Below are 13,883 nucleotides of genomic sequence, written 5' to 3'. Positions count from 1 at the left end.
TATTTCTGCATATTACTGTCACTATGCTCCAGTGCTCACTACTCTTTTCATTGTTAGGCTATGCTTATCCAGGGCTACTGTTTAACATCATTCCCTGGGTTTACTCTCTCAAGACTGTTTAAGATTATACTGTATTTTATGCTTATAGTATTTGGACTGTTGTCAATAGATCTCTCTATTTTGATCCTTATATGCCGCTGCTGGGGGGCTTGTTTTGTTTTGGATGTGCTCCGTCTCTAGGTATGTCAGAGGACTGGGACTTTGTGAAGTGGGGTCCAGCCTCACGTGGGGAGGCAAAATGGGGGGGGGGGGGGGGGGAGAGAAAGAGCAATCTATTTCTAATCTATTCTTTAAATCCTTATAATTAGAAGTGCCAATGCAACATTAGGCTTCACAGCAATAACTCCTAGGAAAATTGGAAATAAAATAAGACAGCTTTGACCTCAAAGACTACAAAACGACAGCAAAAGCTCAGAATCAAGATCATCATGAGCAAACAGTTAACTTTGTGAGCTGGAATGTTAAAGAGTTGAATCGCGAATTAAAGAGAAAGAAAACATCCTCTCACCTAACGGGTCTAAAACGCCAAAATAGTCGTTTTACATTGTTAGGCATTGCTTCCCTTTCTGTTCTTTGTGCTGCACAAGCAGCCTGTTAGAACTCACTTCTTGGGCTTTGCGAAGAAAGTTTATTTTCCTGAGATTTCTAGAAAATGGCCAGTTAAGCTCCCAGTTTGACACCAATCGGTTTATTGTTCCAAAACAACGACATCTTGATGTTACAAAATGTGTTACCACACCCTGGGAATTTGAGAACTTCAGCACCACTGGACTTTACACACGCAGGAACAGATGGGACTTTAGAATCATGGAATTTTCTGCATGCACCCAACTGCACCAGGAGAAGACAACAGCCCAAGGGCTGAGAGAGCCTGGTGAGAGGGACTGCGTCCTGAGCTCTACATGAACATTCAGCTTGACGTTCATTAAAGGGAGATCACCCAGTTGATCATTGTGCTCATTTTGTCACTAATGTGGCTTTCCACAGTGCAGATCCCAACACCTAAACTGGTCCAGAGGAGCTAGCACTCCCCCTGCTGGACACAAGCACCTTACACAGTGAAGGATGCTACACAGCACAAGTGCTTGAAAAGAAAAAGGCAGCCAGCCACTTGTCAAAGTTGTTTTAGCGATGTGAATCTCTGCCATTTATTTTCACATGCAAGCTTACAAGATGCCAGTGATGATCCCAAGGGTGACCCTAATAAGGAAATCAAAGGCAGTGTGGCTTACTGGCTAAAGGCTCAGACCGTAAAGGCACCCAGTTCAAACCCCCAAACTCCAGTTCTAGGCAAGACCCTGAGCAAATCACTTCACAAATTAAAGCTCACAACAAAGAAATGTGATTTAAGGCATTTGACATAAAAACAGAGAGCTAAATAAATGACAAACAGACGGCACAAAAGCGACATCTCACATTGGTATTCTTGCTATGCCCTGCTCAGCTCTGCAGTACCACAAGCCTACATGGTACAAGAACTGAGGAACACAAATCAGGAGTCTGACAAAACAGAGGCGCCACCAAAAACTATCATGCATCTGCAATGGGTCGGGGGGTGGCGGGCCCCAGTGTAGGTTTCAAAAATTTACATGGTGATTTATGCAAAACTATGTGCTCATTGTTGGCTGGACCACCGGATTTGCCTGACTGCTGGAGGGACAGGACACGGCTGCAGGCGCCATCTGTTCTGCGCCACTCGTCAATGCAGTCCTCCCTCAGCAGCATGGGAATGTCTCAGACTAAGAGTTACCAGCATGGACGCCTCAGGCACCGAGTGAAACAGTAAACTTCAAAGGGCATCCAGCACTTCCACAATGGCAGGCCTGCACCTCAGCACCTGCACAGCCAAGAAGATTCTTTAGTTTTGTTTTAAAGGTTGTGTGTATTGGACGCCATTCAAGACTGCCTACAAACATACAGACACACACACACACTTATTTGGAGCCCTGCATAACGTAATTGAGAGGACTTCACCGAGCAGCTTGATGTCTGTTGTGACTTTGTGTCTTATTTGCAGCTCCACAGCTGATGAGCTGTTAAATGACTGCTTCACATAAAGCCCTTCAAGCTGCAGGTTTCCTTCATTGACTGGCCTTGCCATGTGCTTCATGAGGAACTTTTGCTGTGCCAGACTTGCAAAGCACAAGCCTACTGGGATGAAAAACTGTTCATTTATCTCTAAAAACCTAGAGAGGTTGAAATGATCACCTAAACGTCTGCGATTCCCAGTGTAGAGTTTGCAGACAGCTTTTCACTGGCATTTGGGGTCAGGACCTGTAAAGCATCTATTTCTCAGGCTACACACTCCTGTCCTCCTCCCCTTGCGTAGCTACCCACCTTTTCCTGTTCTAGTCAGATTCAGGTTGCCCTTTTCTCAGTAGTGAACAGCCTTGTATAAATATCTTGTGTTTCTTGGAAATCTTCCACATGGAATGCCCTTTATGTTACAAAATGGATTTGTTTCTTGCAAAAGTTGCATTTGGGAACACCTCGGGATTCTCCTGGAAGAGCTAGAAGTAGTGGCCGGGGAGAGGGAAGTCTGGGCATCTCTGCTCAAGCTGCTGCCCCCCGCGACCCGCCCTCGGATAAGCGGAAGAGGATGGATGGATGGATGGATGGAATGCCAGTAACCTTGTAACACAAAGAAAGTACTGCCTTGGCTTTACCGACCAGAATTAAAAAAAGGCTTCACATTTAGAGGTTCCTCTAATAACCAAACAGGGTTAATGAAGGATAAGCTACAAGAGTTTACCACTTGGGCACTGGAGGAATGGCAGCTGAAAAACATGGCTTTGAAGGCCTTTGTGAATAAAACAAATCAGTCACTTCAAGCAGTAAGAGGTTCCTGCAACATCAGGGGTGTCTTGGCTGTACTTGAAAAATCAACTTAATGGCACCTTGGCTTTTAAAAAGACAAAACAGCTGGGTGATGCCCACCATTTTAGATGCTAATGTATGTGGATTATAGTGGAATGTCTCAGGGTTTCCTATTTTGGATTGACCCACTTCAGACTGGAACACTGACAGGCTGTGTTAAAGCTGGTGATAAAAAGATGCCCAGGGTGTCAAAAGCTAATTCCAAGGCTGGCGGGAACGACTGTTACTACAAGTAGTGAGATGCAATGGAGGTGCCAAAAGAGGCAGTTATGAACACATCATTAGGCTGAACATTGCCGCTGAAAAGTGGTGAACTTGCAGAGGGGTTTAGGGTTTGCACTACGGCATGATGGGGCGGAGTGGTGGCTCTGAGGCTAAGGATCTGCGCTGGTATCCCAAAGGTTGCTGGGTTGAAACACGACATTGCTAAAAAGAGATCATACTCTGCTAGGCCCTTGAGCAAGACCATTAACCTGTAATTGCTCCAGAGGTGCTGTTCAATGGCTGATCCTGTGCTCTGACCCCAAGGGGTATGTGAAAACTAACAAATTCCTATGCCTAATGCCAATAATGCAGACTAGTGCGAGAGTGCAAGGTCTTTCATGACACACACTTGAACCCCCAAATATGAGTTAAAGATCTTTTGAAAGTCTCCTGTGCATCCCTGCTTATCCACTTCTCCCCTCAAGGTGGCAGCAGCAGTCACACACTTGTCAATGGACTGTCAACAATTCTCAACATTCATCACATTGTAGGACCTACAGGACACCTCAACTGTTGACACGGACAGAGCAGTCATTTCAACATCTTGTCAAGGCTGCAGAATTCAGACAGACAAAGGACAAATGGGGGGACGACTAAATCTCAGCTTGGCAGAGTGACACAATAATCAGAGTAAAACGCACACTACACCACACACAACTGGTGAATCTAGAAATAAATCCTTTCAGCTCTTTAGTTTTGTTTAATTGTCTGAATGATGGCAACATGAGCAATTACAGCAGTACTGTGCCTGGAATTAAAGTAAAGGGTTTGAAGGCCTTGTTGGCAAACGAAGGACAGTCTGGGGACTGACGGACGCGATGACAAGGCTGGTCACTTGCACTTCCCTGGGGATTCCACGGTTTACTACAATTTGAAGTCTTATTGGTGGAATGTAACAAAGGACCACTGTGTCGGTCAGGTCTATCCGAGTATTTAAAATGACACTAAGTGGCTCAAATGGTGCTCTGTCAGTCACTTGCAAACACATGCAGTCAAATGTGCTGTACAGAACTAAAGCCCCCAGTGTCACAGAGTCAACCGCTCGATGGCTTACCTGGTCCCTTCACTTACGGAGGATCAGCCTGTTTAAAGGATTTTATTTTTGCTCTCAGTTCAAATTATAATTCATTTTTTCAAGGATAAAGTGACAGAACAGTACATCTAAGGCCTCAATGGTGACAAGAGAGCAGTCAGTGTAAAAACATGAACAGATGACAAGCAGTTCTTTAATGACCAGACTGAAGTTTAAGAATAGCAAAGCTGGCTAAGGTAAAGCCAATATCTTACCTTGAAGAGAAACTTCCAGAAAATAATGGCTATATTTCTCCATGAAAGCTTTGGTCTTGGTGAGGGAGGGCAGAGGCCAGCCATTGTGCAGATCACTCTCTTGGATGGCAGCATAGAGGTAGTAGTCAATGAAATGGGCTGCAGTCGGCATGCATAGGTTCCAGTTGAACGTCTCTAGGAGCAGAACCTCCATCTTGATCAGGTCCTGCCGGTTCAAAACCAAGTTAAGGCTACACATGAACCCCAGGTTATTGAGCTGCTCCAGCTTGGGTACACGGTCTTCCTTCTCCTCAAATTTACCTGTAAGGGCAAAACAAAATGGGGTCTTAGTAAGCCTATAAAACAGCAAACGAGCTTGACAGGCCTGCGTCGACATTTTCAGAAGTGCAGTGTTTTGAGGACTTGCTCCACAGGAAGTTTAGAAAAAAAATGAATGAAATAAACCCACTGGGGCCATTGATCTTGATCTCCAAGGCTCCCAGTGTCCACTGGTTCTCTTTTCAGCCAAGCAATTCTTTTTTAAGCCGAGGTTTCTCCTGTAATTAGACCGCTCATTTCTGCTCTTGCTCTTTAAGGGTGAATTTTAATGGTATGAGCTACTCAAAGAGGCCTTCTCTCTCGAATTGTTTTTCAAGTGTCAACCCCTCACTCACCTTCTGTTTGACACAATAAAGAGCAGCCAGAGCAGTCAAACACAAAGACGAGAAGCCCATTTTCCATCAAGCACACCAGGGTGCTCACACTAACATAAACGAAAAAAGGCAATTAAAAAAAAATATATATAAAGACGTGAACATCAACAGACCTCATATTTGAATTCTTAAGAAAATAAACCTGCAAGGCATTTCGGGACAAAAGAATCAGGTCAATGTTTTACTCAAGTACACGTTAAGTAAGGAGCACATCTGCAATGGATACCAGGTCAATCCCCCACCAGCAGCTTCTCGTGTCCCAGTTAACATGTAAAAATGAGTCAAGATGGATTAGCAAGTCACTTTACATTTAAGGCATCAGCTAAATAAGTAAATGAATATACAAGAACCGGAAGTGAAAACTTATTACCACAGGGTGCCACCATCTAAACAGAGGCTGGAGATGCCCAATTAAAGAGGAGCTCCTTCTGGGGATTAGTGGGACATCTGAATGAGGAACGTCTGAGTTAAAAAATCATCCAACTAAACCAATGACACTAAAGCCAAAACTTCAGATTAGGCGGCTCTGACGTAATAAGCTGATCATCACTGTCGATCGGTTGATGTCACCTGGGGGTACGTTACATTATCAAGGAGATTAATACTTGTTTTAGTGCAGCCATGAGCCAGACACTCCATCCACTCGAGAGACAGACACACACATGTACGTGTACAGGAATCTCTTGTATTTTCCACTTTTGGAATCTGACCGTCTGATCTTACGTGGGTAACACTGACGATTCAAAGCAAGAGCAGACATTCTGCACTTCAAAAAACTCTGAAACGTCCGAGCTCTAAGAAAACTTTTTCCTATATTGCTTTCCAAATCTGTGTTGCAAAAAAAGAACAACAAAACACAACTGGGCAGGATTTATGTAAAACAGCTGCGGCATCCTCCAGACCCCTTAATCAGAGTATCACGGGGTCACCCCGTCTGTTGAAATCTCAGTTTGGGCTCTTTTGGCTTTAATATTCATGAAGCCCTACATAAAGGGGTTCACCACTCCCTGTCAACTTTTCATCTTCGTTTTCCCTCCTAGCAACAGGCACGTGACGTCACCGGCCAGCTGGGCCCAGCCAGCCAAGATAAGGATTTTCTGCCCAGCTTTGCTGCAGCATGGGGTCGAGTTTCAATTCCAGTGGCCTCTTTTATGCTTCATATCCCCTAAGGGGGCTGCCTTGCTTTGCTAATGTTAAAGAAAACTTGCTAATTAGCTTCTTGCAAAGACACAATGGTGGAGGTGGTGGATTGCAGATTTTAACCACCCACCAGCCCCCCATCCATCCATTTTCACTACCCCACTTTTTTTTTTTTTTTTTTACATCTTCCCCAATAGAAGGTCGTGAGCCCCTCAGATGTTACAAAACCAAAATGCACATCAATAGTGAGATTTGCACAGCAGACACAGAGCTTTCCTCTCAGTCGGACTGTAGAATGAAGTGGGGCAGCTGCACCCCAGGACTGAGACCACTGATTAATTATTTAATTATGAATTAATCTCCTTGTCCCACACACCAGACTCTTCAGTGTTATGGCCCTTCAACTCTGGAACATTTTTCCTCAGTCTCTCCGAGTTTGCTCCTTTTTCTCCACCTTTAAATCTCAACTCAAATCTTTCCTCTTCAAAGAACTTTTGTCTTCTGTGTGATTTGTTTTTCCCCTGTATGTAAAGCGACCTTGGGTCTGTAAAAGGCGCACTATAAATGCAACTTATTATTATTATTGACTCCATGGGCTGCAGGTCTTCAAAACGCAGGCATTCCCTGATTGCCTTGAATCCTAAGACAGGGCTGTGCAGTCTTCCACAGTTAATGCATTTCACACTGAAATCACAATCCCACACAATGCAGTGTGGCTTTTTATTATAAAGAGTTTGAACAGTGCAGGAAGTTTAGGTTTTTCTTTTGATTGGCCTGCTTGTAAGAGCCAACCGTAGAATGTTAAATTCACACAAGTATCGGCTAACTTCACTAGAGCAGCAGTTTCACAGTCACTTAGATTACAATATAATCCGTCAGCATGTAGAAGAACAGAATGTTAATTCAGCGAGTTAGGAAATCACCTTCTCTGCTGCCAGCACGGACTGTTAGATCAGAGCATTGGCACACCGTCTCTCCTGACCGTCTCACAGACATTTTATAAAATGTACGAACATTTGACATTATGACAGGGTGACTACATAGAGAGGGGAACACGACAAGTAAGCCTTACACAGAATTTTCTTTAAACAGGAACTTTTCCCTTTCCTTTTATCAATTTCTCTGAAGTCTTTTTGCTTTGAATTTTACTAAAGCTTTTAAAAAGAACATACTTAGACTGTGGAATTATTTTAACATGCGTCACTCTGTTGCCTGAATTGTTCTACAAAGTAAGCAAAATATGGAGAGAGAGAAAGAGAGGTTAGGAGCAGGCAGTGATACAGCGCATTGCCGCACCCAACACATGTCAAATCAACTCAGGATCCCAGATTAGGACCCGAGTGCAGCCATGCGAGGGCTGACACCTCAGCACCACACTAATTCAGATGGAATGGAACAGGAGGAGGTAATTTATAGTGGCTGGAGTGTCAATACTGATACCAACCCTCAGGTTTTCCCTGCAGGTTGGAGGGCCTACATTCAGGTCTGGATGCAGATTAACGTCATACCCAGGACGGAGCAATTATAGGTCAAGGGTCTTGCTCAAGGGCCCAACCAAGTAGAGTTACTTTTCGCGTTTACGGGATTTGGACCGATTGCCAGTGCAAATCCCCAGCCTCAGAATTCAGACAAACGCAGCTACACTGCTAGAGAACAAACACACTGAAAACAACTGCCACGTGGACGGCCTATGGAGAACTTTCACAAGAAATAACCAAAAACTATCATTGAGAGCTTCAAGAGACACCAACAGAATTTCTGTATGTACTGTACTTTTGAGACAAACTTTTTTTTTTTTTTTTTTTTTTAAAAACAAATGTACTAATGAATTATTGTGCAAAACTACATACACACACAAACTGCTCAAGTTTTAGAACACCTCATTTTTTCAGTTTTTATGGAAATTAACACAGTCTGATGTAATAATAATAATAATAACAATAATAATCTCTTGTATATATTTCTCTTCTGGTTCGTCCTGCTTCCACTTCAAAACTGGTCCCACCCACACGCAGCCGACATGGCATTTCTCGATTCTTATTTGTCCTCTTCCATGTCATGCACTATACTGGCCTGCTGAGCGTCACACATCCAACAAGTACTCGAGGTGCTGCCACGACGGTAAAGTAGCTTTACTACCTTTGTGGGAGCCCCTTGTGTCTTTACAGCAGCTTCTTACACAGCAAACATCACAAGCTAAAAATGATCGTGAACACATTCGAGAACACAACTCTTCTCTAGCGTTTGCTTCCATGGGTGCACAGATAACTCAACCTCCTGGCCACGGACCATACTGTTTTAAAATACACGGGCAAATTTATCACCAAATCTCTCCACTATATGCTAACACTTCTACCTCTCCAGGATATGGATAGTTGTATGTTTTTGACACAGCGCATGCTACTGAAGTACGCTTACAAAATAAAGCAAATTCTGCATGCAGCGAAAATTTACTTCTCCAGTTAGATTCCATGTTCCAAACCATCAACCCCTTCGCTAAATCATACAAACACATGCATGAAATCGCTTAGTCCAATCCAACAGCATCTGTACGAATGGTTTGCAAGGAAAACCCTAGGCAGAATTTACGACAATATAATGCCCCGACATGTCACACCGATGTTGCAGCGATTTTTGTCGGAGAAGATTGCGAAACGCCTACCGAAAGGGATATTTGCATCTATCCCATAGGCAACTCCTGTAAAGAGATTTCCATGCTCGATATGAATTGAGATCGTATGGTTTACCCACTTTTATTCCCTTACGGAGACATTGGCTGGCACAAAGATTTACAACATGTTCCCGATAAAAGAACCGCCAAGTGAATAAGGCTTACTCAATGCTAATTTTACGTGTACAGATTAGCAATGAGGAATACATTTAGTATTTTACACTCCAGCAGCAAACTATTCCAACAGTACGTCGTAGATGCGTATGTTAAAACAGAGGGTGCGCGTCTCAACTATCTCAGATTAGTCAACAAGATCTGCGTGTGGAACAATACAAACGACTATCAGACGCACTGCAAACAAACGCTGAAAACAACAACGTACGTGTAGGCAAAATGATCATATTACCATCCACATCTCCAGGAAGTCCAAGATACACACAACAAAACTATCAGGATGCCATGGCCATAGTACGTAAATTCGGAAAGCCTGATTTATTTATCACTTTCACATGTAATCCTGCTTGGCCGGAAATTCTACATGCACACTGCGTCTTTCAAGAAGTATATATTTCTTCTTGATTTCTAAATTCCTTTCTCACCGTTTTCCGTTCTTATTCTTACACTGCCGTATGTTACGGCAGGCATCGGCTAGTAATAATAATAATGCACTTTATTTATAGGGCATTTTACATTAGTAGTAAATCTCAAAGTGCTACATAAAAAGTTCAAACAAAGGCAAAGCAAGATAAAAACAGATAAAACAACAATAATTATAGCATTCCTGTTAATAAGCTTTTCTAAATAGAAAAGTCTTCAGCTGTTTTTTTAAAACAGCCCACAATCTCTGCTGTGATTGCAGGCTCTCTGGTAGGGCATTCCAGAGCCGTGGAGCAGCGGCTGTAAAGGCTCGGTCTCCCATTGTATGAAGTTTGGTCACAGGGTGGTGAAGGCGGTGGATATTTGTAAAACAGAGGTTTCTTGTAGTGGATTGTAGTATAAGAAGTTCCTTAAGATATTATGGAGCATTTCCATGGATACACTGGTAAATAAACTAACAGTTTGTATTCGATATGGAGATGGATAGGGAGTCAATGAAGTGACTGAAGGATTGGTGAAATGTGTTCATATTTCCGAACCCTCTTCAGGATTCTTGCAGCACTATTTTGAATTTGTTGGAGCTTTTGAAGGCTCTTGCTGGGGATCCCGATGAGGAGTGCATTACAATAGTCCAGCCTGGATGAGATAAAGGCATGAACCAGCTTTTCAGCATCACAGAGGGAGAGGTAGGGACGGAGTTTGGCTATGTTTCGGAGATGAAGGAATGCAGTTTTACAAAGGTGATGGACGTGTATCAAATGACAGATGGGAGTTTAACTTGACACCCAGATTTGTAACAGAAGGGGAGAGGGTAATGGTACAGTCAGAAAAGGAAATTTATAGAGGAACGAAGTTGATGGGGGATGCCAATTAAAAGAGCTTCAGTTTTGGTGAGGAAGTTCTTGGACATCCAGGCCTCAATCTCATCCAAGCAAGAGGAAAAAGTCAATGGAGGTGTACAAGAAGCCAAGTCCAGTCTCACATAGAGCTGCATGTCATCGGCATAGCAATGGAATGAAACTCCATGCCTACGGATGATGTGACCCAGGGGTAGCATATAGATATTAAAAAGGGTCGGCCCAAGGACTGATCCTTGTGGGACCCCACAGGTGACAGTGTGGGTACGAGATTTAGCATCCCCCAAGGCCACATATTCAGCCCTGTCTGTAAGATAGGACTCGAACCATTCCAAAGCAATGCCAGAAAGTCCAATTATATAGTGAAGATGATGAAGGAGAACATTGTGATCTACTGTATCAAATGCAGCTGTGAGGATAAGGAGTGATGGAGAGCCCTGGTCAGCAGGAATCAGGAGCTCATGGTGATTCTGACCAGGGCTTTCTCTACTGTGAGAAGTTCGGAAACCAGATTGAAATTATTTAAAACAATTTTTTGAGGTGATCCTGAAGCTGTCTTAATGTTTCATGAAATCAAGGCATAGAACAAAACAATGAAAAAAACAAGTCAAGGAATCATTAAGTGTCCATCCATCCATTGTCTCCCGCTTATCCGAGGTCGGGTCGCGGGGGCAGCAGCTTGAGCAGAGATGCCCAGACTTCCCTCTCCCCGGCCACTTCTTCTAGCTCTTCCGGGAGAATCCCAAGGCGTTCCCAGGCCAGTCGAGAGACATAGTCCCTCCAACGTGTCCTGGGTCTTCCCTGGGGCATCCTCCCGGTTGGACGTGCCCGGAACACCTCACCAGGGAGGCGTCCAGGAGGCATCCTGATCAGATGCCCGAGCCACCTCATCTGACTCCTCTCGATGCGGAGGAGCAGCGGCTCTACTCTGAGCCCCTCCCGGATGACTGAGCTTCTCACCCTATCTTTAAGGGAAAGCCCAGACACCCTGCGGAGGAAACTCATTTCAGCCGCTTGTATTCGCGATCTCGTTCTTTCGGTCACTACCCATAGTTCATGACCATAGGTGAGGGTAGGAACATAGATCGACTGGTAAATTGAGAGCTTCGCCTTGCGGCTCAGCTCCTTTTTCACCACGACAGACCGATGCAGCGCCCGCATTACTGCGGATGCCGCACCGATCCGCCTGTCGATCTCACGCTCCATTTTTCCCTCACTCGTGAACAAGATCCCGAGATACTTGAACTCCTCCACTTGAAGCAGGATCTCGCTACCAACCCTGAGAGGGCACTCTACCCTTTTCCGGCTGAGGACCATGGTCTCGGATTTGGAGGTGCTGATTCTCATTCCAGCCGCTTCACACTCGGCTGCGAACCGATCCAGAGAGAGCTGAAGATCACGGCCTGATGAAGCAAACAGGACAACATCATCTGCAAAAAGCAGTGACCCAATCCTGAGCCCACCAAACCGGACCCCCTCAACGCCCTGGCTGCGCCTAGAAATTCTGTCCATAAAAGTTATAAACAGAATCGGTGACAAAGGGCAGCCCTGGCGGAGTCCAACTCTCACTGGAAACGGGTTCGACTTACTGCCGGCAATGCGGACCAAATAAAAAAAAAAATTAAATTAAAAATTTAATTTAAAAATTAAATTTAAAAATTTAATTAAAATTTAATTAAAAAAACTCCCATTAAGTGTACAAAAGTTTACTCAAATTTTGGATTCATCAAAGTAGCCTGCACCTTATACTGATACAAGAGCCGAACTGTGACAACCCTTTTGATTCAGACTGCCAGTCACTCTGTGCAAGTTGCCAGCACCAGACCATCACACTTCCTCCTCCATGTTTTGAGGGTTCATGTCACACACTGATGAACCACCCTGTCACCATCTTGATGGCGTACAAACACCCTGCGTGATGAACCAAAGATTTCAAAAAGATGCCTGCCTCATCCCCCTTTATCAATACCTGCTCCCTGAGGTAAGGTTAATATACTCACTAACTGTAATAAAATGTGTGTGCTGATCAACATGCAGCAAGTGTGAATTCCACCGTACACACGATAACATTATTACAGTTCTTCATGGGGGCTCAACCTTTAGGATTGTATTTTGCTATTGTAACAGCAGCTTTAATTTAATAAAATCTGTGCAGCAGCTGCATCCTTTCATCCGATTCTTTTAATGCAGGAATAATAATAATAATAATAATAAATTTTATTTATATTGCACTTTATATTTTAGCAATCCCAAAGTGCTACAGAGTAAAAATAGAATAATAAAATAAAAAAGAACAGAAGAGTCTATAAAATACTTTAACAAAATGACTTTCTAAAAAGATGAGTTTTTAGGTTTCGCTTAAAGGCCTCAGTCGACTGTGGGGCTCTCAGGTAATCAGGGAGGGCATTCCACAGCCTCGGCGCCACCGATGAAAACGCCCTGTCACCCATGCTGCTGAGCTTAGTTCTGGGGACTTGAAGAGTGTTAGTGAGTACAGAGCGGAGGGAACGTAAGGAGTTATGGGGGGTAAGGAGTTCCTGTAGATAAAGAGGGGCATGTCCATAAATGCACTGATGGGTAAGAAGGGAGACCTTGTATAACATTACCTTTATTTAAATCTCAATTACAATATTGTAATTAAATACATTTCAAAGTGTTGAGCACTAGGAATGAAAAAATTCACACCACAGCTACTTAAGGCCCAATCAGCAGAAAGAACTTTGAAGCATTTCCATTGCCATTAGGTTAAACATTTCAAACAACTGTAAAATGATACAACTCCAGTAGAAGAATGTACAGGAGTGCCTTCATTATTTTTTTAACCCAAGGACATTTTCATAACTTTATAAAGCATTTTTAATATTCTCAGAATAAACCCCCAAATGTGTGGTTAATACGCTTATTAGTGCACGGTTTGCTGTTCTGGTTGCCAGTTTATAAAGCACAGCAGTGTGTCATCAAGTGAGGCCTACTCCGGTTAGCAGAGACATAAACCACTCAGGAGTAAGCAGAGCGGTGAGACTGCCAGTTGAGCCAGCTGTCCACTGGTATTGCCTGCATAAACTGAATTGACCAACCAACCTGTCTTGTACAAAATTAAAGCTTACAACTCCTCTAAGAATCTCCCTTCACTTCAATAAAAATCAAACAGTTATTCCAATTAAAAGGCCAGCAACACACTGCACAAACCACTGAGCCTCTGTACTGCCAAAAAGGTGCCACTGTGGAGCCAAAATCCAAATTCTAGAGAACCTCCAACCCTGACCTCAATTATTATAACAACAACATGACTTGAGTGAATTTGTGCTGTTAAACCGACCCTGGAGAGTGTGTGATGTGTGTTTGTGCCCTGTGATGGGCTGGCGTCTTGTCCAGGTGTTGCTCCTGCCTTCTGTCCTGTGATTGCTGGGATGGGCTCCAGCTGCCTCACCACACTGC

General features: G+C 43.7%; 1 protein-coding gene across 1 annotated transcript in view; it reads right to left on the bottom strand.

The window, feature by feature from the left end:
- ccnjl (cyclin J-like) overlaps window positions 1–13,883 on the bottom strand; it is a 109,348-nt gene that overhangs the window by 5,689 nt on the left and 89,776 nt on the right. Inside the window, exon 4 of the mRNA XM_028813170.2 lies at window positions 4,489–4,788. Within this exon, the coding sequence (XP_028669003.1) occupies window positions 4,489–4,788 (300 nt within the window). The remainder of the gene's footprint in view (window positions 1–4,488; window positions 4,789–13,883) is intronic.

This window comes from Erpetoichthys calabaricus, chromosome 11, assembly GCF_900747795.2.
Source record: "Erpetoichthys calabaricus chromosome 11, fErpCal1.3, whole genome shotgun sequence".
NCBI lineage: Eukaryota > Metazoa > Chordata > Cladistia > Polypteriformes > Polypteridae > Erpetoichthys > Erpetoichthys calabaricus.
Note: the sequence above shows the minus strand (reverse complement) of the source record. Positions and strands in the feature narration are given on the sequence as shown.